Here is a 24,197-nt window from a genome sequence, read left to right as displayed (position 1 = left end):
GGTAAATATATTGAATAAATCAAAAATAAAAGCAATTCAAATTACAAAATACAAATTACAAAAAAAGTGAAACATTCTGGTACAGGACAAATGTGTAAAACAATGGATAGAGTGAACAATGAAAACTGTGAAATAAATTCAACATAAAAGAGGGCCAAAATCAAAAGAGTGGGTATAGGTGATTTCTGTTAGCCCTACTTGCCACCCGCCATTCAGATTGATGTGACGCGCAAGACCGGGGAAATTGTATTATTTTTAAATACATCGGCACTGGCGTTACAAGGCAATGTGATATAAAAACCCTCCTCCTGTCTCAGATCCATGTATTTTTATTTTTTTATTGACCCTCCTTTTAAACATCATGTAGGTCTGAGGTCTTAATCCAACTGGAAAATTTCGGGGCCAGCCAAGCCACTTTTTTTTTTCTTTTCTTTTTTTTTAACCGTGTCCTGTCTGGCTGTGAAGCAAACATAATTGATGTCTGAATGGTGGTGACAAGCCTTACAGATTTACTCTCAGGTGGAGCATCAAAGCCTCTGCTTTTAATGTCACGCCTGATACTTAAAACTTTACTTTTGTTGTTTTTAAATGCTTTGTAATTCCGACCAGACTCGGAAAGAGAAAGGAAAAGACAAAAGGTGGGGAGAGAGGGGGGAAGGGGGTGGGGGGGTTCCACAAAAATAAACAATAATGAACAAGAGTCTGCTTCTAGACCTGCAGAAAGAGACAAGAAAAAAAAGCAAAAGAACAAAAAAAGGGACACAACAACAATACAACAAGATCAAGCTATCACTCCGTCAACTTGATGAAGACATATATAATCAACATTGTTTAACTGAACAATCACACGATAATAAATCACAGTGCATTAAGTGCCCACCATAGTCTTAAGACCTGTGTTGAACGTGCCCAAGCCCATACTTTTGAGAGTACCATGTGAGCACCTGTGTGTGTACACGCGCTTGTTTATGTAAGGTTTCTCTATAGGAGCGTCCAATAGAGAGTGTGAGGGACCACAGATCTGCCCCCAAAGATGTGTAGGAGACGGGGGGAGCTCCAAGTCCCAGAGATCCAGGCGCTGCCCCAGAACACAGGAACCCCAAGGAGACTGCAGCCAGAAAGGCCCCCGCCCCCCTCGAGAGGCACAGAGGATCGCCCCGGGGGGCCACAACCAGCATCCGGCAGAGTCCCGGGAGATATCAGCGGCAAGCCCACAGGCCTGCCCGCCCGCAGCCTCCCACCCCCTAGCCGGCCGAGCCCGGGACCCAGCGACCCGGGACCCAGGGGCGACCACCCCCGCCGGGGACCCAGCAGATCCCAGGGACACAGACCCCACCAGGCAGCCACTGGGATTGATCAGGCAGACGCCAAAAATCTTAAACCCCCTGACCCGGGAGCCACAAACACTCAGGCAGACCAAGGCACCACACCCCACACCAGGTGTGGCAGGGAGTGGGGATGAAGATCTATATCATCAAAAGAAGTCCCAGGAGAGGGGAGGAGTCAAAGGCTCCACATGACATATACAGTCATACACAAACACAGTCACATACTCCCTCCCTCATGCTCACACATGCACATACAACCCAAGACTTACAAAAATGCATGCCGGACATCCACTCATGCTCCCCATACACACCCTATTCACTCTGGTCCCGGTACTGCTTCACATTGGGTACAACCATCACCAGTTACCAGAGTTTGACCCTTTCTGCTGGGGTGCTGATGAGCAGCCTTCCCCACCCAACGCTGAGCACAGCAACCCACCACCCCAGACCCCAACCAGACGGCCAGATCTCCCTCCTAGCCTCCAGCCCCAGGAAGCCAAGCAACAACAGAGGTGTGCTAAGACCCCTAGTCAAGCCACTTAACAAAAACTTGTCGCTCTACTCGGAATGTCCGGCGTTTTAAAACTTTTTCAACATGGAAGGATCTCTCGGTCGAAAGGTTTACTTTCTGCAACTCGGCTGCATAATATGTCCCTTCAGTTTTTTCCCCATCAAAATCTTTGAGCTTATAAACTGGTGGCGAGCGATGAAGACACTCATCCACTGTGAGAAGTTCGTGTGTAAAACTCTGCTCATATTTTTTTTGTCAAAAACACCTCTGAGTTTGGAAATTCTCACAACGCCTCCCCTTTTAAACTTGATTTTCTTTGCAGGCTTCAGTGAGGTGGCTCCGTAAAGCTGGGCGGAAACTGTGCGACTTTTTCACTCGTAGCACTCAGCTTCAGCTCAAACTGTACGACTTCCTCGTAGGGCAGATCTCACGAGTCATGCGCTCACACTGCACGACCCAGTTCTCAGATGCGATCTGACTGCTCACACTGTACGTCTGGTAGCAACACGTCAGCCCTAAAAATATGCTAAAAATAGCAGTTTTTACACAACACGTCAGACTTTTTTGTCTTGTTTTGCCTGTTGTCCTTCAAGAGAGCTGCAGGAGGACACAGGGATGGCTTGGATGAGGAAAACGAAATAAAGAAAGTAAATCTGTGTTTTGTGATCAGTTTAATTTGACATGAACACGACAAACACGCTTTCTTGACAATCTTTGTGAGTAAAAAAAACGTGTAGAAACAAAAACAAACAACGTGTGTTATTAGGGAAATAGCGGGCGAGCGGTGTTGATGCATGATTGCGCATGCGCCGTGAGCGGTTCTGATACTTTTTGGGTCGCAGCTGCTCGCAGCACCGCTTCAACAGTGCAATTACTTCAGCGGGAGAGATTTTGATGGAAGAGTGGTAGCTATGGTTATAACCTCGTACTAAATCTTGAATCACATCTATGTAGCGATGGGTGTTTTTTGCCGTGAAATATCCACATTCTACCTTTTAGAGTCCTGTTAAATCTCTCCACAATGCTGGCCTTTACGCTGCTGGCTGTGGCAAAGTGCACAATGCCGTGTTTCTTCATGAGAGCATAAAATTTCTTATAAAACATTCATTACCATCATTCGTCTGCAGTTTTTTTAGGGGTACCACTGTCTTTCAAAACTGAAGCAAAAGCTTCTGTAACATCTTTCCCCGATTTGTTTTTCAGGACTCGTACATAGGTCTTCTTTGAAAATACATCTATGGCGGTTAATAGGTCATTAAAATAGTCGTTGGATTTTGACAAGGCCTGCATGTCGCATAAGTCAGCTTGAAACTGCTTTAGTGACCCTGAGACAAAAACCTTATTTCTCGGAAAACAAACTCTTGCCGGTTTGTGTAGTGTGTAAGCATCCTGCTCTGAGAGAAAAACGCGAGCCTTATCCGATGAAACTTTCTCCCCAATCTCTCGTTTAAACTGGTTCTAAACCTTTCCACACCTCCGTAACTACCCTGATGTTCTGGTGAAAACTAAACCTTTTTCATTACCTCCTCCATCTCTGATGGATGCTTGAAAAAAATAATACATATTCATTCTCATTATTTCTTTTTATTTCATAAATTGTACACATGTGACAATAAAGCTAGTCATATATAAGGAATAAAATCTAACTGTACTGTAAAAAATGCAGTACAATCTAGTCAGATATAAGGAATAAAATCTATTCACACTATAAAAAAACAACCGTGCAGTCTGGTCAAATATAAAATCTAATCAGACTGTAAAAAAACAGCCATCAAATATAATGAATAAAATCTAATGGCGAACTGCTAGAAATGATTATAATAATAAAAAAAGTTGCAGAAGAGACAGCATACCCCCCACAGTTCATTCCACCACCGCAGCCAGTGCATCCAGGTCAGCTTTGGTCAGGCGATCGTACACCGGAAAAATGTCTTTGTGAATGGGCATCACAGCCCTGAATCTGTGCAGCTGCGTCACAGCCATGGTGAACAGGATCTCAGCATCCAGCTGAAAGCCATGCAGAATGAGAAAACTTTGAAGAGCCGGAATCAGCTTGGGTGTTAAAACTCTGCTGATAATGTCAGAAAAGTGAAAATCGAAAAATAATTCATTTTCAGCTACATAAAGACATTCGTGTTGCCACTGACTGGGGTGATTGATCTTGCATCCGTGACAGATTGTAGGTAGGAGAGCTTTGATTGCCATGTTGACCAAGTGAAGAAGCCCCATCTTCACTCGGTCCACCTTGTCTTCTGAAAACACCCAGTCAGGCAGATGTAGAGGCTCTTACGCAGTGCTATGGATGTCGAGGGTCTGCTGCTGCTGCTGCTGTTGCACACCGTCCTCCCGAGCTGGTTGAGGCGAAACCGGTGGCGGGTCAGGGGTTGATGTCTCTGAAGGATGTGGAGTATCAGGACTCGCCAGAGTCTCGTCGATCGAGGGTCTGAATGGTACGTTACCAGAGACGGTCTCCGGAACCTCCATGATTGTGGGGAGCCGTGGGAAGTTATCGTCCGGAAAGCATGATGGTGGTGGCGGCAACGTGGGCCGCGGACTGCCGTTGTATCTCGGTGGTGATGAAGCGGCTAGCACCCAGCTCGGTTGCGGAGAAAAGCTGTTCTGGGTCCATAGTTCATCAAGGGTTGACTGAGTGTAGAAACCCATCATGCTAATGTGCTAGATCGTCTGGGATGAAATGGTTTCTAGCTGAAAGCTCTTTATAACTAGTGATGGTTGGGGGGCGTGGTTTGATGATGCGACCACCGCTCCTTCTCCTCCTCCTGAGGCGGGGCTTAGAATTCCAGCTTTTTTCACACTGTCAGTCAGAATGTCTTTCCAGCAGCGGCTGTTAAGAAAAATTGAAGTGATACGATCCCCCACTTCATCTATTTTCTCACACCAGGGCTTGAATGGTACAACCTGTAAAAGGCAGTAAATACCGCATGCAACATGCATATTTTCCAGCACAAAGAAGAGCTCCGATCCTCTCTCCCGGACCAAGGCCTTGAAAGACTGGGCAGTACTCAACCTCACAGTTCCATGCAGGGTGTACAAAGATGATCGTGAGAGACCTTGTCCAGCTGTAAAGCGCAACAGGCCGCAAGCTCTTCCATCGCTGGATGAAATCCAGAATGCCGTGATAGCTTTCAGCGCTTCATGGTAGGGGCTGGAGGATGCGGATGGGCAGTGGATTTTCAGGTACCTTATTGTAAAGTGTTACCATTAGACACAGCCCCTTAGTGTCATAGCTGAACCGGTACCCAAAACTACCGGTATCGTCGTAAGGTTCAAGAGGCCAAATTTGCTCCAAGGACTCTTTACTGCCAAAAGGAGGAAGCTGAACTCTACACATATAGAATGTAGATTTGTGGGAAACACCACCCCCTGAAGGCAGCTGATGGATCACTATGGATTTTTCACAGAACAAGGTCTGTGATAGCGGCGACGGAGTGTCAACGCTCTCCTCTTTCACCTCCTTCTTCTCTCGGGTAGAGGTTGAAGCATCGGTTGTAGACACTTCATCCATCTCCTCTTGCTTCACCATTTTCTTAAGAGGTATTTCTTTGGTCTTTCACCATTCTGATACGTTCTCAGTCTGTCCGCTGAAATGGATCCGAGCTTTTAAAGAGGCAAGCAGGGTTGGAGGGAGGGATGTGGGGTATTACGTATGAAGGGGAGGGACTGTGGGAACTGTGGGGTGGTGTATCCTAACACAAAAGATTTATCAATCCTAACTTGACTTAAAGTGGTGCAGATTGAATACATCAAAGCAGATCATCAATATACATCTTGACAAAAGGGGACTACAATCAATAACTTCATGCTTCATGATCTCTTTTATAGACCAAAGTCATCTAGTCTGGCATGAGTCCATCTGTCGATTAGGACTAAACTAGATCAGGTAATAGAAAACTATCCCAAACACACCCTAACCCCATAATCAAGAAGATTTAACAATTCAGTCAAAGTCCAGACCTCAACTTGATTCAAAATCTATGGTGGGACCTTCAGAAAACTGAGCAGTAACTGTTGTCTGTAAACCTCAGTGTACCAAGGCAACCGTGGAAAGAAGCGTGGGCCAGAATTCCTCCAGAACCATGCAAGAGACTGATGAAGTTAGACAGAAAACCACTACTGACAATTGTTGCTGCTACAGGATGTTGTAGGCTACAAGATGTTGTTTTATGAGATGTTTTTTTTTATGCAGCTTTTTTCCACTCTGGCTTTGTTTTTGTTTAATAAATAATGTCATGAAGGAACCTGTTCTGTGCTTTTCACACTTGAAATTAGATTTGAATACTAGAAGCTGGCAAAGATTGGGTCACTTTTATAATGTTCTGATATGTAAAACTTTAAAAATGAAAATGATGGATTTTTGTTTTACTATCATGTTTAATGGTAGAAGGCAAGACAGCAAAGTACCTAATTAAACCTAAAAAGGTTATAATGTGAGTTTGACAGATGACTAATCAAACTAATAACTAGGGTTGTCACGGTATGAAAATTTAACCTCACGGTTATTGTGACCAAAATTATCATGGTTTTCGTTATTATCGCGGTATTTTTTAAACGGTGTTGCATATGTTCAGAAAGCATTGATAGTCCTGTTCTACACAAACTGAAATAGTTCTGAAAAGGTTTAACAGTGTTTATTAAACCTAAAATAACACAAAGCCTTAGCAAAAGTGCAACTTTTCACAAGTAAAGGAACAAATAGCTTATTTTTCTGGAACATGTTACAGTAGTCAGTGCAGGTTTAAATTATACAAATCCAAACATTTGAAACATAAACAATATGTAAACAAATCAAAGAAACACCACTTGTTTTCTCATATACTTGTTTTCTTCATTATCAAAATGAAAATCTAAAACTCCAGTCCACACTTGACTTGAGCGCTGTACAAGTCAACCTTAAAAAAATATGTATTTAAAATACAGCCACTTTAAACAAATTACTAAAATAACTACTACACTATGTAATCAAATCCAAATGTTCAAGTATAAATGGCATTGAATAAGTAAACAAATCAATGACAAGGAACTAATTGTATATTTCTCTTCATCATCAACAAATAAGATGCTTCATCCAGCAACAGGGTGTCCGTGACACGGTTTAAATGCTGGCAGAGGACGCTGCGGCGACTCGTTGCATTCTCCCTCAACCAAAAGTCCTCACGTCATGCATTTAAGCTAAAATGCTAGCGTTATCTTACCTTGCACTGGCTGTAGAGACGTGGGTGATGGTCACGCAGATGTGCCATTAGATTCGAAGTGTTGCTGCCTTTTGCAGACACTTGTTTCCTGCACGTTCTGCAAACGGGATAGCCGTCTTCTATTAACTGTCCCTCAGCATTTTTCAGAAATCCAAAATATGCCCATACTTCCGATTTAGTCTTCTTTGAGGGCTGATGGATGTCCTGGGCGCTGCCGTCTCCTCCTTCGGCCGTTATTTCAGCTTCAAAGTTTTGGTGCCGTTGCAAACTAAAAAGTGCGTGTGCGTGCCGCGGGAACTTCAGCTGAAGCGACGGTGGCTGGTAAGGGTCATCGCGCGGAAACCGCGGCCACGGTAAACCCACGAGATAATATAGTTTTTTAAAAACTGGACGGTTATTTTTATTGTCAACTTTTTTACCGGGGTTTACCGCTATACCGGTTACCGTGACAACCCTACTAATAACTAATAACTAATCATCTCTGAGTCCATTTCACAGCCAGGGGATATATTGGCTTAAACAAAACCTGACAGTAAAGCCTTGCAGCATTTTTAGTTTCCATTAAATCTTGTGACTTCATTCCTGTAAATAGTTGTAGTTTACATAAACATTGAGCCAAAAAGGAAGCTAACATGACAGTTTTTGTTATTCAGGGTACTTTTATCTGATAAACAGTTTAATCTAGAGAGTAAATCTAGAGGCAGAAAATTAAATCCTACATGGAAAGTTAACTATTGCTCTGTGGTCTTTACTTCTCACAGATGGAGATCTGTTTAGAAAAACAGCCATCATCATTCCATTCTCCCCCTGATTGTGTTTGTACAAGTTCTCCACAGTCCTGGTTTCCACCGTAGTTGTTGGGCTGCTCTGCCTGCCAGAACCTGGAGAAAAGGAACAACTTTATATTGTCATAGTGATTATAGTCTAAACTGTGACTGAAAAAAATGAAAAAGTTCCTTTAATCTCAATTAATGAATTTTTATTCTTCCACACAAGTCAGATTACAACAGAAAATGTCTGAGTTTTTTAGTTTTTGTTGTTTAGAAACTTACGTTGTAGTGACCGTGTTTCCATCCAGCCACATCCAAACCCCATCTTCCACACTGTCAGTGAGACCAATCCAGGCATTTTGGTCTTTATGCAGTAGCCTATTAACAAACACCTGTTTGGCACAATCAAAAGATAAAACTTTTTTAAACAAACCTCTTGAAGTATCAAATTCAGAATCAAGACAAGGGATCATTTATGTTAAATGAAGTATGTTTATTTATTTTTTGTCAGCTTCACAGACGTTCTTAATCAGGCTGACATATAACAACTAGGGTGTATGAACATTTGAGGACCTGCCAAGATTAATGCAGAGTTGACATAATTTAAGGACAAGTAAGTCTTTAAAATACATATACAGTATGAGTAAACAACAATGTGAGAATAACAATTGTAAAACAATGGGTTTTAGCCCTGTTGGCCAGAAAGAGGTACTCCTTCACAAATCAGAGGTGTTGCTTTTGGCCGTAAATATGAAAGTGGGGAGAACGGCAGAAGGTGCAATACATTTTTCAACCTCTAGATGGTGCAATCAGATTAAAGAGGGAGGGCGGATTGCCAGTGAATGAGGAAGTCTGGCCAAGTGACTGTCCTGTACATACGGGGAAATGTTCGGCAGAGCAGTCTGGTAGGAGGAAGAGGTTCCTCTCATGGAGGATGAGACTGTATGAGCTTTAACGGGGCAGACGACCTAATTTGTTGGCATAGTACAAAAATAATGTGGTCACAAATTTAGCGATGAAAATTGATGCAGCCCTTAAAGGGGCAATATGCAAGTTTGACAGCCAAAACATGTATAGAAATAATAAATTTCTTCATCATACATTCTCTTGCAATGCCCTGGTCCTGTAGAATGAGCCCTGGCATTTTTACTGTAAAATCACAGAAAAAGAGAGCTGCTCGGGTCGAGTAGGCTGCTTCATGCACGTTCACGCTCAGGCATAGCCCGTAGCATTTGCTATCCATAGCTTTAGCAGCAGAGAGAGAGGCAGTGCCACTTTGTCGCTGTTCCTAACGCCTAGTGACAAACCTAGCTACATTTCTGAGGACCCTTAGCTACTTTCTGTAGAACTTTCTTCTAGATATTTCCTGCAAATTAGCAACAAAATTGCAATTTTCGCTCCGAACCGTTCTTTGGTTTGACGTTGTTTCAGCTGCCATCAAGGATATAAATGTTACAGATGCAAAAGGCATCACTGGTGCTTTAGCTCATCTAGTAAGACATCAGACTCTCATGCAGAAGACCTGGGTTTGATTCTGGATGTGAACATAGTTTATTTAGAGTTTCTGTTTTACATTAATGGTATATTTTTTTACAGCAAGATGCCCAAATTTTTATTTGAGACTCGCCGAACGGCATTGAATTCACAGATAAAAAAGATGTGGGTTCAGCTTTCATTTTGGAACAATTTTTCAAGCAAGGGAAGGGAATGATCTGAGCATGCAGGAAGACTGACCCATCATCAGTGTTGGGAGTAACGCAGTTTAAGTATAACGGCGTTTCTAACGGCGTTCTTTTAGAGGTAACGGAATAATCTAATTAATTACTTTTCCCGCCGTTGCAACGCCGTTACCGTTACTGGGGACGGAACGCTGTGCGTTACTATGTGCTTGTCGAACGTTGAGCAGCAGCGTGAGGCTTTCCGACCGCCACACTTCAGCTGCAGCCAGGGAGAGAGAGGTGTCGGTAACGCACTTACAAACACTATGATGATTGGCCGGGTGGGCGGAGACCCTCACGGTCTCAGTCGCTGCATTCTGTAGACACAACGGGAATAACTCCGTTTAAAATAACCGCGTTAATAAAAAATATGTCTTTCTGTAACAAGCAAACTAATTAATTACGTCTTCTTTTATCAAAACGTTGTTCCTGTTACTGGTAAGGAAATGCGTGCGTTAAGCAGTGCGGTGTGTGTTGAAGCTGTCGTCAGCTGATCAGGAGCTAAAGAGGCAGATGTTTAAGAGCATTATGGCCCGTGAAGAACGAGGAAGACGTGATGAATAGTCTACGGCTGCAGACCCGCAGATTTGTTGCTGCAGCAGCGAATCTGCGGGTCTGCAGCCGTGCCCTTAGTGTGACAGCGGGACGTCCCGAAGGTCCGCTCACCTGTTCACCGCTCAGACGTCCTGATCTTCTACCTTCCTAGATCATCCAGCTGTAACCTGTTTCTGATCATGTCTTTAGTCCCACTGTAACACTGATGCATCAGTCTCAGACGTCATGGAGCTCAGGTGTTATTAGAACCTGTGTGTGTTTACCACCCAGCTTCAGCTCTTCTGTGTTTGGGTCTGACCCATGTTAGTACATTTAAGTCCTCCATCAGGCTTGTGCCTCTTCTAGTGTCATTTTAAAGGATATTTATTTATTTATTTAACCGTTACTAGATTAGTAGCAACAGAAATGCTACTAAAAACACACAATTATGTGAAGCTGGAAAAATCAGAATACTGTGCAAAATTACATTTATTTCTGTAATTTAACTAGACTGAGAGACCATTTAAAGGCTCGGGAACCTTTACAGGTGTTTCTATTTGCAATTTTAAATTTTAGCTGATTGGGTTTTTGTTAAATATCACACAGTGACCTTTTAATAGTCTAGATTAGTGTAATGTTCCTATTAGTAGTTCCTCCTGTTAAGTGCTTATTTGTTTAAATTATTCAGGTTTATATAAAACATTTGGACATACATTTTATTATGTTCAGTCATTAGTCATTTATATTTTACTATTGTAGTAATTCTTGCATGCTTTAATGAAAAAAGTAACTAAGTAGTTACTTTTGTTGGTAATTAGTTACTTTTATGATCTTGTAACTCAGTTAGTAACTGAGTTACTTTTTGACAAAGTAATCAGTAACTATAACTAATTATTTTTTAAAGTAACGTTCCCAACACTGCCCATCATAAACTTTTGTCGGCTGCTCTGAAGAGAAAGGTACGGAACCAAATTATTTAATTAATTAGCTGCGCGTTCTCCTGTCCTCTGTCCTCCAGGCCACACACACACACACACACACAAGGGACTGTCTCGGCTGTTATTTTCGTTAGGGAGTGTGCACGTACAGCATGCGCGCCTCGTGCACGAGCCTACTATTAAAGCTGCCATTACGCTTTTGGCCTGAGGGGGCAATCGCGAGCATAAAAATTCAAAACTCTGTAAAGTCCCGTTAAATTTGATGCGTAAATTAATATGGTTGTTCAGGCATGCTTTTTTTTATTTGAGACGGCTCTCTAAGATAAAGCCTCTCTTGTCAAAAGTCCATTTGGAAACAGTGGTACACGCTTTGATCATGTCCCACCTTGACTACTGTAATGCATAGTATGTTAGACTGAGCCAGCTTGGCTCCAACTTGTTCAAAACTCTATTTATAGCTTTTATGCTATATTTATCTCTCTCTCTTTTTTTTTTTTTTTTACTAATGTGATATCCTTCTAAGTTTTTATGTATTGTGCAGCACCTTGGGCCTCCGTTAAGCTGGTAGAAGTGGCATTATAAATGCATTTGATTTAATTTGATCAAAGTCACCAAACTGCCTTTTGACTGACATCAAATGAAGTAAATAATAATTAAATGCCTTTGGGGAAAATTTCTAAAACTGGAGTTTCCTGTATTTGTGAATGAACTCTTGGTGTGTTCCAATAGTACATAAACAGTATTCTACTGACCCTTTAATAGATTCATTTTATAAAAAACCACAGAGAGCATTTTTTAGCACTTGACTGTTGGGTGACAAATTTCTAATAGGTTTTGCTCACCTGTTCTTCATGACTGTCAATGATCATTAAATCTGCACCTTCATCAACACAGGCATGCCTGCTTTCAGTCCAGTTTCTCCTTTCAGTTGAAACAAAGTAGCAGCTTGTCTTAAACTTTGTCCACTTCTTTGGACAAAGCATGCCTACAAATGGATAGAAACTATTACTATTTAAATTTGTACTAACTGTATTAAAACTGTAGAAAACAAAGACTACCTCTGACTTTATCAGTCATCTTGTTGAGATTCTTCTGTAACTTCTCTGTGTCTGTGACCAAACTACTGTAGTTGGTCAGTAACTGCTTGTAGTTATTCTCAGTTTGACTTTTACTTTTATTCATGATGTCCAGACTTTGTTGCAGCTGATGTTTCTCATGCCTCACTGAGGAGGAGTAAGTTCTCTGTAACCGGTCTGTATTCTGCACAAATGCAGTAAAGTTTGCTCGTAATTCCTCCTTCTCCCTTTGCAGGTCCGTGTATTTGGTTTGTAACTGATTTGCATCTGCGGTGAAATTCTTGTGATTCCTCACTATCTCCCTAAAACTCTGCTTCATCTCATCATAACTTGTCTTCAACTGGTCACTTTCATTTTTTAAGGTGCCATATTGAGTTTGAAGCTGGTCTCGTTGGCTTGTCACATCCCTAAACCTGACCTCCAGCTCATCTTTCTGCAGCTCTTCCTTTTCATTTGTTAAGTTCCTCATTCTGACCTCCAGGTGGTTTTTATTCACAGATAAGTACTTGTACATGCTCTGCACCCCGTTCTTCTCTGTGCTGTCAATCTCGTAGTTTTGAGTCGTAATATTGTTATTTGTTTGCAACACACCTATCACTGCTGTACAATGAGTTTCATCTGCAGAGAGAAAAAAGTACAATATTTATTTCTAGAATTGTTGACTTATGTAAAAAATAGGCGGTTTGCTGAATTTGTTTTGGAAATGAATGAACATTTTTGATTTAAGAGACTTCAACTTACAAAAGAAGAACTGTCCTATATTTCCAGCCAGGAGAACCACGCAGAGGAAGCCAAGACAAACCACAGCATGTTTAAGCAGCTGTTTGCTTCTGTGGCAGCCACCTAAAGAAAGAGCAGGAAGAAAAATACTTCCTGATTAATTAAAAAAAATACCTTGCTGCTGTTTAGATAACGTCTTCACAGATTAAAACCGAACTTGTTGATAAATCATATTTCAATGTTTTATTAAGTTAGTGATGTAATGTGCAAAACGATTTTCAACAATACAGAACCCCACTGGCCCAGAAAAAACATTTGGAATAAGTCATTCATTCCATCTGCAATTAACTTTAACTCTTTGATGCGGTGACCTCACAAACTGGGACGTTACTCGAGGTGAACCGTGAGCTGGACAATGTCCTCGCGGCGTTGCCTGTGTTAGTGCGCAAGATGGATGTCATCTCGGAGAGGGTCGCCGGACGGTGTGGGGATGTTTAGAACGCATAAATTGGCTTCACTGGTGGACATGAATGACCACTTAATAGACTCCAAGGCAGAGAGGAAAATTATCTCTGTCTGCCCTAAACAAAGTCTTGCTTATCCTTATCTGACGCCAAGCATCCTCCAAGGCTTCCTTCAACTCACCCCCACGAAAGGAGGAATGCTGACAGATGCTGTGTCCCGACCTCCCCCCCCCCCCCCCCTGCCTTCAGATTGTGACTTCGGCTTCGAGGTCATCAACCTGCAGGAAACTCAATGCGCTCTCTGTTCCTCATTTCTCCCTCCCACCTGTCGACTGCAGCTGGTGAAGCGCCGTACTGGCAGCTCCCGTTGGAGGATTCAGGATCCCCCTGCCTCCCTATCAGAGCCTGTGATGTTTTGTAACTGTGATGTTCGTGCTTATATGTCTGAGGTGTTTTTTTTATTTTTTTGCATAGTACAGCTACGCCCCTGTCGGGTGTAACTATGATATGCCTGGTTTTTTCCCTCCATCAACCTATCCTCATGTAATTCATTTTCATCTATTAAGGTAGCGCGACTCATGTTGCGAATGACCGCAGTCACCAATTCTTGTCATCTGTCTTGCCCATGTATGTCTGATCTCTGAATTGTGTGTACTGAAACTCAATTTCGTTTCTCTGTATGTCTTGCACATGTGGTAGAAATGACAATAAATGACTTTGAAATTTGAATTTGAAATAATGGTCACTACAGTGGACACGTACTCAAAATTGTATTTTATTTTATTTTTTTGCTGTTAAGCCCAGCTGTTGAAGACTTTATGGCATGTGTTGAGGGTCTGCCCTCATGAGGAAATTACTATGCAGTAATTTCTCCAAAAGACTGTTATCTGCGCTCTGAAGAGCATATTAAAAGTCAGAGCTAGCTACAACTTCATTTCCCATGATTCCTTGAGCCAGAAGCAATGGGATGACGTCACCGCCGAACCCCGGAAACAAGTTCTGCGCATGCGCCGAACCACACGGAGACAGCTGGAAGCTATAAATTCTAGCGAAACGAAACCCAACTCCGTTCGTTTGTCCAGTCCAACTGGCGGTGAAGGACTCACTCGTTGCTACGGCTCCGGACTCAAGAACAAGACCTGGCTGGAAAGCAGCGGAAAACCATCAAATCAACGGAGAACGCCGATTGGAACATCTGGGGGACGCCCCGCTGTTTTCGTTCGTTCAAAGTTTTCTTTCTCTATCTTCTCCCGTTTTCTCTATAGTTCAGAACAAGCAATAAAACCGCGCTATTGCTTCAAATTACATCGGTTTTCTCTTCTCCGTACCAAAAAACGCCATCGGATCCTTTTAAGAGTAAGCCGTTTTGTTGTTTGTCATTGTTTAATATCTTAAATTGTTTTATGCTGTGGCCAGGCTGACAAACTATCAGATATTCATTTATGATTGATCTTTTGTGTTGTTTCTTGATCTTTTTGAAGTGTTTTGAGTGAAGTAAGTTTAAGTTACTGTGATTGAAAGTGCTTCGGAAGTTTAAAGTGCAAGTTGCCCACCCACCCACACACGCACACACATTCTGGTTTTCCCTGTTTAGGGGGACACACACACATACTTGTTTTTAGCATTTGGAGGGGACTCAAGCTAAAACACACACTTATTGGGTCAGATTGTTTTAGATTATTATTTCATTGTTTAATTACTTGTTATTCATTTGATAAAATCAGTTGGTTGATATTGATTGATTAACGCTTCAGAAAGAGCGGAAGTGGTATTAGTTAATAAATGTATAGCCAAGTAAGATTTTTGTCTCAGATTGAGTTTGTTTGTGTGATGTGAATTATTCTACTGCAGCTCGTTAGGATTCACGGAACGTTTAGACAAGACTGATAATAGTTTTGGATTCAATTTTTCCCCTGTTAGAAGGGGATGGTGCCCCGTAGATATCGCCGGATATCCTAATTAATTAATAAATCGGTAAATATTTCCATATTTACGAATTTATTGAAGAATCCAAAAAGTAAGTAAAAGCTTACAAATTATTCGTTGGCCAATATTCACAACACATGTGAGCCCCTCCATTTGGACTTCAGTAAGTCAAGCCAACATATTTCATGTTCAGAATGCACGCTATCTGTCACACCCGGTCATGTCTCCCCGTTTAGTTCAGCCTTGTGTCTCGTTGATTACTCCCACCTGCCTCTCGTTTCCCAATCACCTTAGCTCCCAACCCTCCTGTATTTAAACCCTGTCTGTTCTTTGTACTGTGTCGGATCATTGTTTCATTGTCCAGCGTGCTTAATAAATCCTGGTTGACCGTTCCTACCTGCTGCCTGTTTACTCCCCGGTCTGGATCCACGCCTTTCCTCCGCTCCACTCCGCAGCGCGCTGACAGAATGATCCGACCCAAACCCGTTGCGAGATCCAACGAGGAGATTCTCCCGTGGGAGCACCTGCTTCAGTGGCTCACTCCGAGCCACCACCCAGCTTCTCCATCGCCTTCCCCTGCTTCAGTTCTGCCTCGCCGAAAACGCCGTCCTCGGCCATCAGCCGCAGCATTCCTCGCTGCTCTCCCGGAACCGGACGAGGGGTCGAACCGGGAGCCGCTTCCGGATCGCTCCAGCTTCGTGGGCACCCGCCTGGCTGTGTGCTCCCCGGGAGTTGGCCCACGGCGTGGGGAGGCATGCCGGGCTCCACCGCAGCGGCTGGTCCCTGGACAGAGCCGCGAGCTCGCTGCAGTTCTGGCTCAGTGCGCCAACTTGGACACGCCCCCAGTCAGACCAGCAGTCCCGTCTCCGGTCCAACCAGCGCCTTCGTCATCTGCAGGCGGAGGAACCACGCCCACAGCCCAGCTGATGGAGCTCCAGGCGGAGCTTGACCGGATCCGCCAGCTCGTCAGCCTCCAGGAGAGTCACCTGGACACTCTATCCTCCCCGAACCGCCAGGAGAGGAGCGAGCCCGTCCACCCAGCGGAGCTCGCTGGTCTCCGGGCTGAACTGGCCCAGCTCCATCGAACCCTCAACCTCCAGGAGCTTCAGCTGGACGGGCTGTCCCCCCTGCTCTCACGGCTTCCAGCCCTACCAGTTCCACCACTTCCAGTCCAGCCTGTCCAGGCAGCCCCTCCTGCAGCTGCCTCGCCTCCACTCCAGAGGGCCCAGAAGCAGAAGGGACGGGCTCAGAAGCAGAAGGGATGGGCCCAGAAGCAGACGGTTCCGGTTCTGGCCCCGAAGCGGACGGGTCGGCCCCAGCAGTCGGCGGTCCAGCAGTCGGCGGTCCAGCAGTCGGCGGTCCAGCAGTCGGCGGTCCAGCAGTCGGCGGTCCAGCAGTCGGCGCCCCCGGACCAGAAGTCGGCGCCCCCGGACCAGAAGTCGACGCCCCCGGACCAGAAGTCGACGCCCCCGGACCAGAAGTCGACGCCCCCGGACCAGAAGTCGACGGACCAGAAGTCGACGGACCAGAAGTCGACGGTCCAGAAGTCGACGGTCAAGGGCTCTGTGGCCGACGCCCCTGCCAGTCCTGTGGCCGACGCCCCTGATGACGACGTGTCCGAAGTCGTCGCCTCCTCTTCTGATGACGACGTGTCCGAAGTCGTCGCCTCCTCTTCTGATGACGACGTGTCCGAAGTCGTCGCCTCCTCTTCTGATGACGACGTGTCCGAAGTCGTCGCCTCCTCTTCTGATGACGTCCCGTCCAATGACGTCGCCGCCACGTCCGATGACGTCCCGTCCGATGACGTCGCCGCCACGTCCGATGACGTCCCGTCCGATGACGTCGCCGCCACGTCCGATGACGTCCCGTCCGATGACGTCGCCGCCACGTCTGATGACGTCCCGTCTGATGACGTCGCCTCCTCCTCTGATGACGTCCCCGAAGTCGGCTCATCTGACGACGTCGCCGCCTCCTCTGATGACGTCCCCGAAGTCGGCTCGTCTGACGACGTCGCCGCCTCCTCTGATGACGTCCCCGAAGTCGGCTCGTCTGACGACGTCGCCGCCTCCTCTGATGACGTCCCCGAAGTCGGCTCGTCTGACGACGTCGCCGCCTCCTCTGATGACGTCCCCGAAGTCGGCTCGTCTGACGACGTCGCCGCTGCCTCGTCCTTTGAAGTCGGCTCGTCCGATGACATCGCCGCTGCCTCGTCCTCTGAAGTCGGCTCGTCCGATGACATCGCCGCTGCCTCGTCCTCTGAAGTCGGCTCGTCCGATGACATCGCCGCTGCCTCGTCCTCCGAAGTCGGCTCGTCCGATGACATCGCCACTGCCTCGTCCTCTGAAGTCGGCTCGTCCGATAACATCGCCGCTGCCTCGTCTGGGGATGCTCTTTGCACTCAAGAGGCCGACGCTCCATCCGGCCCGGCGTCTCCACGGTCTCCGGTTCCGATGGTGGTTTTGAGGGCAACGCCGGCCCAGCCTGCAGTGACTTTGTCGCCGGCCCAGCCTGCAGTGACTTTGTCGCCGGCCCAGCCTGCAGTGACTTTGTCGCCGGCCCAGCCTGCAGAGCTCCTCCTCTGCCGCAGGCGCCGGCCTCCAGAGGCCCGTCGCCTCCTCTTCTGCCGCAGGCGCCGGCCTCCAAGGGCCCGTCGCCTCCTCTTCTGCCGCAGGCGCCGGCCTCCAGAGGCCCGTCGCCTCCTCTTCTGCCGCAGGCGCCGGCCTCCAGAGGCCCGTCGCCTCCTCTTCTGCCGCAGGCGCCGGCCTCCAGAGGCCCGTCGCCTCCTCTTCTGCCGCAGGCGCCGGCCTCCAAGGGCCCGTCGCCTCCTCATCTGCCGCAGGCGCCGGCCTCCAAGGGCCCGTCGCCTCCTCATCTGCCGCAGGCGCCGGCCTCCAAGGGCCCGTCGCCTCCTCATCTGCCGCAGGCGCCGGCCTCCAAGAGCCTGTCGTCGCCTCCTCCTCTACCCCTCTGCTGGTCCCTCTGTTCCTCTGGGCCCTTCCTCCTGGTTCCCCTCCTCCCGCCCTGCTCCTCGTTCCTGTGGGCGTCTGGGATCCGCCCCTTGAGGGGGGGTACTGTCACACCCGGTCATGTCTCCCCGTTTAGTTCAGCCTTGTGTCTCGTTGATTACTCCCACCTGCCTCTCGTTTCCCAATCACCTTAGCTCCCAACCCTCCTGTATTTAAACCCTGTCTGTTCTTTGTACTGTGTCGGATCATTGTTTCATTGTCCAGCGTGCTTAATAAATCCTGGTTGACCGTTCCTACCTGCTGCCTGTTTACTCCCCGGTCTGGATCCACGCCTTTCCTCCGCTCCACTCCGCAGCGCGCTGACACTATCCACTGAGGTGGACATGTGATAAATTCTTTGTAAATTATTAAATGTTACAAAAATATTTGTTGAAATGTGTTTCATTCACACCTAAAGATGAATGGAAAAATTGTTTTAAAAAATCATGGTTGAATATTTCATAATTCATGCATCAAAGGGTTAAACAGCAAAAAGTAGATGATACTGGTAATGCTGGATGCATTGTGTGTTATCTTAAATGTGAATTAAGAAGATTTTAATGGGAGTGGTTTATATATTTTATATTTTATTTAATTTTTATGAAGCCATATCAAAGACAAATTTCTGTTTTGTTCTGAAACAGACAATAAAGTTATCTATCTATCTATCTATCTATCTATCTATCTATCTATCTATCTATCTATCTATCTATCTATCTATCTATCTATCTATCTATCTATCTATCTATCTATCTATCTCTAGCACAAAAAGGGACTAAAGTGAATAGGAAATAAATCTTGTCTCTTAGAAATGGTTTACTTTTTATAACAGATTTTTTCTAAATTTAGTAAGAACTGAAGTAGATTTTGATTTGATTAACTAAAAAGTTTTGAACAAAACTGGACTATAACCACCAAAAACTGTCACATTTTATAATAGTTTTGTGAATCACCCTTTTTTTTAAGTTTAACCATTTTTGAAGTCAAAAATGTTTTAATCAAAGTGATGAATAACAGCTTACAGTTAAAAAAAAGTGAGACATGTTTTGGTTTATTTATTTATTATTTTCATGTAAGACATAAATATTGTACTTAAAATCAAACAAAAAAGTAAAACAGGTAACATCTGTCTCTCCTGAACATTGTTTGAAACAAATGTAACAAAAGGAAAAATGGATTTCCTATGCTTTTCATCTTTGTGAGATTTCTTTTTTTTTTTTTGTCTTTAGAGTGATGCTGTACCTGGAGTCAAGAGCTTTTTGTAACTGTTGTCATCAATGTCCATTTCCTCCATGATGATTTATGTCCTCCAGGCTTTTTCCTCTTTTAGCTGAAACATTTGCAAATGACCATAACATTATTGTTTATAATAAAATAAAACATTTAAATGTTCAAGTTTGATACATTTAATATCAAAAACCTAAGTCAGCAAGTCCGTTCAAAGTCTTATTCTAATAAAAGGTCGGTCAAATATAACTTCTGGATAAACTGAGCTCATTCGTTCATTAAGTATTTCAATATCAACACTTATTAAACCAAAGTGGGCTCTGTGGGGAATTGAAAAAAAAACAAATGTTCTCTCCTACTTTGACACAAATCATGTTTTACTTCAATAATAAAAGACAAATGCTGTGAAAAATATGAATAAATTCACATTAACTCTAACTTCCTCTTCAGAATGTAAATGGAAACAGCAAATTGTTGCACTCACCTTGTAATTATTATGCTTCACAAAACTGCATCAACTTTTAACAAACAACTGAATGCAGCACCTTTTATTGAGCTGAAACAGGATCCTGTTAGTGCTTATGTCAACACATTTGTATCAGTTTTTGGTTCACAGACATAATTTTAAAGGCCTGTTTTGTTTTAAGCAACACAAACAGTCAATGAAGGTAATTTATTTTGGTGGAGTTACTACTAAAAGTGAAAGTATGCTTTTTAAAACTTCTTCCAAAGTTCATCTCTCAGTTTTGGTTCCTAATTCCCACAGAGCAACTTCCCAAAAAGTTTGAATTAATGCCATCATGTAAAATTCAACAAACAGCAAATGAACTCTAGAACTTTGTGGATCGAGTTCTTAGAATTAACCGTCACATTTTTACAGTAAGGACATTCACTCAATTACTGAGCAAAGTATCTGGAAGGAAAACACATTATAGCCCTGACACCTCACCCCAACAATGATTCATCAAAACCAGCAACCCAGACCAGAAGGCACTTTAGTAAAAAACTTCAAAAAAATGCATTTAAGTATTTCAATTGTATTGAGTAATCACAATAATACAATACATCAGATAATAATTTTATAGAAATGCATTCCCATGTTTTGATTCCATATAGGGCATTAGCCTAAATTATCACAACAAATCCAAATGTATTAATGCTTATAGGTTTGGCTCTCAACAGGGAGGTCCAAGTAAAATTAACTCAGCAGATTTTACTGTGATTCCTCCAGAACCACCCCTGACCCAGACCTAGCGACTAGGTGCTAATTTTTTATTTGATTTATTCTACTGTTTTACGAGATGCTCAGATAAATCCAAGCCCATTTTCTTTTGACATTAGCAACACATAGCCCTGCTTCTTAACAAGCTTCGACACAGCTGACAACTCAATCACATCAATAAACACCTCTGATCATTAATCTTTTGGACTCCAATGATCCACCGTGTCCCAGAATTCTGCTGTGGAAAGTTAATCAATACCAGGCACTCTGGCAGTTCTAGCCTGCTAACAGGTAGTGGTGCACTTTTTGTACAATCAGGCCAACAGACTCATCCTGCTAATGATGTAACAGACTGACAGCAATGCAGGTGACATCAGCCCAGAAGGCTCAAGCAGGACCTTTATCTAGGTCCTTGCTTGAAGCCCAGGTGTCCAGATAATTTCCCCAAGCCAAGCCTCAGCACCTTGGGCTTCCATTCAGGTTGTGGAAGGTGCTATACAAATACAATTTGATTGATTGATTGATTGATTGATTGATTGATTGATTGATTGATTGAACATCAGTGGAACAGTGCAGCAGCAATACCGTGGGAGCAATCCACTATGGGCTACCTCTCATGGTGACAACTCATCACCTGTTGAAACTACATCAAGCACAGATAAGGTATTCAACTCAACAACCACTTTTCTCAGACACACACATCAATTTGAGTTATCGACGTCAATGTCAAGCTGGCCAATGGACTACCGATGATGGAAAGTAGCTCATGGCTCAGATCTGACATGTATACAGTGATTATTAATTGTTGTTGTATAATCCATGTCACAGCAAATAAATTGCAGATTATAAACAAGGTCAGTTAGACCAGAAAAACTTTTGTAAATCAACAAAAAACAAGAGGAAATATTCGTTGCCAGTTTTAATTTAACAACAATTAAACCCCTTTAAAATGTAGTTATTAAATGAACAAATGAATAAAAATGAAAAAGGAAGTGGCCTGAATTCAATCATCATTTCACCAATAATGACCAAGTTTGTAATGGAGACCACTGCAAATTCAGTGTAAACATGAGTGGACTAGGCTGATTTCTGGATCAAAAACTCATAAAAGTGCTCAGTGAGAAGGATCAACCCTTCACAACAAAATTGATTTAATAATATTATTTTTTTTTTCAGATTCAGGTTCTTGGTAATCTAGAAACAGCTGCCAAAGCAAAAGGAAACCAAAAGGAAACTAAAGTGAAATGTTCAAACATGCAGCAGACATCAGCAGATCTTCTGCAGCCTGAGGTCATTTTTGAAGCAGACACAGAGCTGCTGCTTTACAGCAAATGTGCTTTTCTCTCTCAAAGACCATATTAGACTTCACAGTTGCTCATTGGGAAGACAAAATCAGTAAAGGTATTAAAATGACAAAAACAAGAGAACTAAGGACTGAGGACTAATTTAGTTTAATCTTGTAAATTATATAGTCGTTTTTTTACATTATGGACAGAGATGCAACACAAATTGTAAATATGTATTACAATATATTTCATAGATAATAGATTAATCATTTTAGGACACAGTTCTCAATTATGACTTGTTTCTGGTCAAATTAATAGCATCTCTACACTGGTGATCACTAACCTACATCTCACATGTTCAGTGACGATTTAGAGATGTATTGAAAGTCCAGAATGCTAAATTATTTACTGACAGACTATAACCCGCAACACTACCAAGAGAATTACATCTGATTTTTGAATAAAAGAGCAAATTTATATTTGATAGATTACTGTTAAATTCACTGATATATTATTGGTTTTTGGATATTATATTTTGCAGAAATAGCTTAATTAAACAAAATGTTGACCTTAGTCAATGGTGTCTCGATTTCTTTCAGACGAATCAAAACAGGCAGGAGTTCTTCAATTTTTACAACTACATTGATGCAGTGTTCAGATCTGATAGAAAACATGATCAATAACAACAATCTAATCCAAATCAACAATTCAGTCTGTTTAAAGTCCACTCATGTTTCAGAGTTGGTTGTGTGTTAAAGCTGGAACCCTCATTTTAAACATGTGTCATCCCAGATGCACTGCTTGAGCACAAAAGCAGCTTCCCATACTCTTCAACAGAGCTGAAGTGAAACCTGAGCAGAAGAAAAAGTCTACCATTGGACAAGTGAATAATAAATAACTGAATAACCTCTGCTTACATCGCCTGCAGGCAGAAGGACCCGGCATACCGTTACAGCTCTACACAAACTACAAAGGCGAGGCAGAGATGGGGGTGCATTCTCAGTCTGCCTCACCTGCAGGTGTTACCTGCTCTGCAGCAAGCAGCTGAACGACTGATTCAGCCTTCATGCTGCTGCCTCGTCAGATTCCCCTCGCTGCAGATCTCTGGGACCACACTGACTTTTTACTACATTCCTCGGGCGCTCAGGTGGAGTCTGATTGACACCTGTGGCCAGTGAGTCACAGTGTAGGCCCATACTCCCCGCCCCCATCTCACCACCACCCATCAGCAGCAAGCCACCTTCACGATATCTGAAGGCTGTGAACTAATCTGACAGAAAACTGTCCATCCAAATTCTCCCTTTCATTCCTCCCATTCCTCACCTGCGTTCTCAGTCCTGTTTAACTTCTTCAATTTACATTAACTCTTTCATTTTTGTCCTCTTTGATTCCTCTTGTTTTTTCTATGTATCTTTGATTTTAAACATACATCACTATACAAGGTGAAAGACAAGAACCACACAAAACAACAAGCAGAACAATTATTTAGGATCACTCCAGTCAGCTTGAAAAGACTTTGGGACTGCTTAAATCATAAATCTGGTCTTTGAAGCATGTTGAATTATATTGGTCTGATTTTCGGGGAGAAATGAGCACTCTTCCTGTTGAATGTGGTGCGTAGCCAATCGGAAAGCAAGGTGACGGAAGCTGGCAGCACCATAGACATGAATAAGAAAACATTATTTTACATAGCGCCTCTCAAGATAAAAATCATGAGGCACTTCACAAGAACAAAAACATTTTAAATATAAAAAAATATTTTTTAAATGATAAAATATATGGTTAAAATGAGAAAAAATAAAAACTGTGATTAAAAATGTAAGAAAAGGGGAAGAGAAAATGAATAGGAAAAAGGGAAATCAGTGGATTCCTGGAAAGGGTGGAATTAGTAGAAAGAGCAGAATAAGGAGAGGGTGGTGATGAAGGTCACCCAAAAGCCAACCAGAACAGGTGAGTTTTCAGCTGCTTTTTAAAGGAGACCACTGAGTCCACTGATCTCAGGCTCAGGGGGAGAGAGTTCCAGAGTTTAGTATACGTAGACATGTCACTGGGTACTGGAGAGCATAACAGTGTCACTGCCATATTGGGTGGGTTCTTCACTCTCCAAACCCAACTGGAGTCCATGCATGATGGGCATCTACACCCGCTTTTTGTGCAGCCCACATTTGCAACAGCCAGCATACAATTGAAAACAAATCACGCGGGATTACTATAGACTTTTCTCATGTATGTGTTGGGATTGAATATTTTCATTTATTT

General features: G+C 43.5%; 1 protein-coding gene across 1 annotated transcript; it reads right to left on the bottom strand.

The window, feature by feature from the left end:
* Positions 1 to 1,620: 1,620 nt before the first annotated feature.
* LOC129162917 (asialoglycoprotein receptor 1-like) lies at positions 1,621 to 19,989 on the bottom strand. The gene is made up of 7 exons (XM_054739359.2): positions 19,915 to 19,989; positions 19,446 to 19,533; positions 12,830 to 12,931; positions 12,071 to 12,706; positions 11,855 to 11,997; positions 8,105 to 8,214; positions 1,621 to 7,933 (listed from the first exon to the last, which is right to left on the bottom strand). Exons 2-7 carry the CDS (start codon positions 19,495 to 19,497, stop codon positions 7,801 to 7,803), a joined length of 1,176 nt encoding a protein of 391 aa, XP_054595334.1. The 5' UTR covers positions 19,498 to 19,533; positions 19,915 to 19,989; the 3' UTR covers positions 1,621 to 7,800.
* Between the last annotated feature and the right edge of the window lie 4,208 nt (positions 19,990 to 24,197).

Source organism: Nothobranchius furzeri, chromosome 1, assembly GCF_043380555.1.
Source record: "Nothobranchius furzeri strain GRZ-AD chromosome 1, NfurGRZ-RIMD1, whole genome shotgun sequence".
Taxonomy (NCBI): Eukaryota; Metazoa; Chordata; class Actinopteri; order Cyprinodontiformes; family Nothobranchiidae; genus Nothobranchius; species Nothobranchius furzeri.
Note: the sequence above shows the minus strand (reverse complement) of the source record. Positions and strands in the feature narration are given on the sequence as shown.

Coding starts and splice junctions, on each gene's coding strand:
- LOC129162917 (XM_054739359.2), bottom strand. CDS start 19,497: ATGGAGGAAATGGACATTGATGACAACAGTTACAAAAAGCTCTTGACT. Junction 8,215..11,854: donor TTGACAGTCATGAAGAACAG/GTGAGCAAAACC, acceptor TGTGCCAAACAG/GTGTTTGTTAATAGGCTACT. Junction 7,934..8,104: donor GGAAACACGGTCACTACAAC/GTAAGTTTCTAA, acceptor CCTTTTCTCCAG/GTTCTGGCAGGCAGAGCAGC.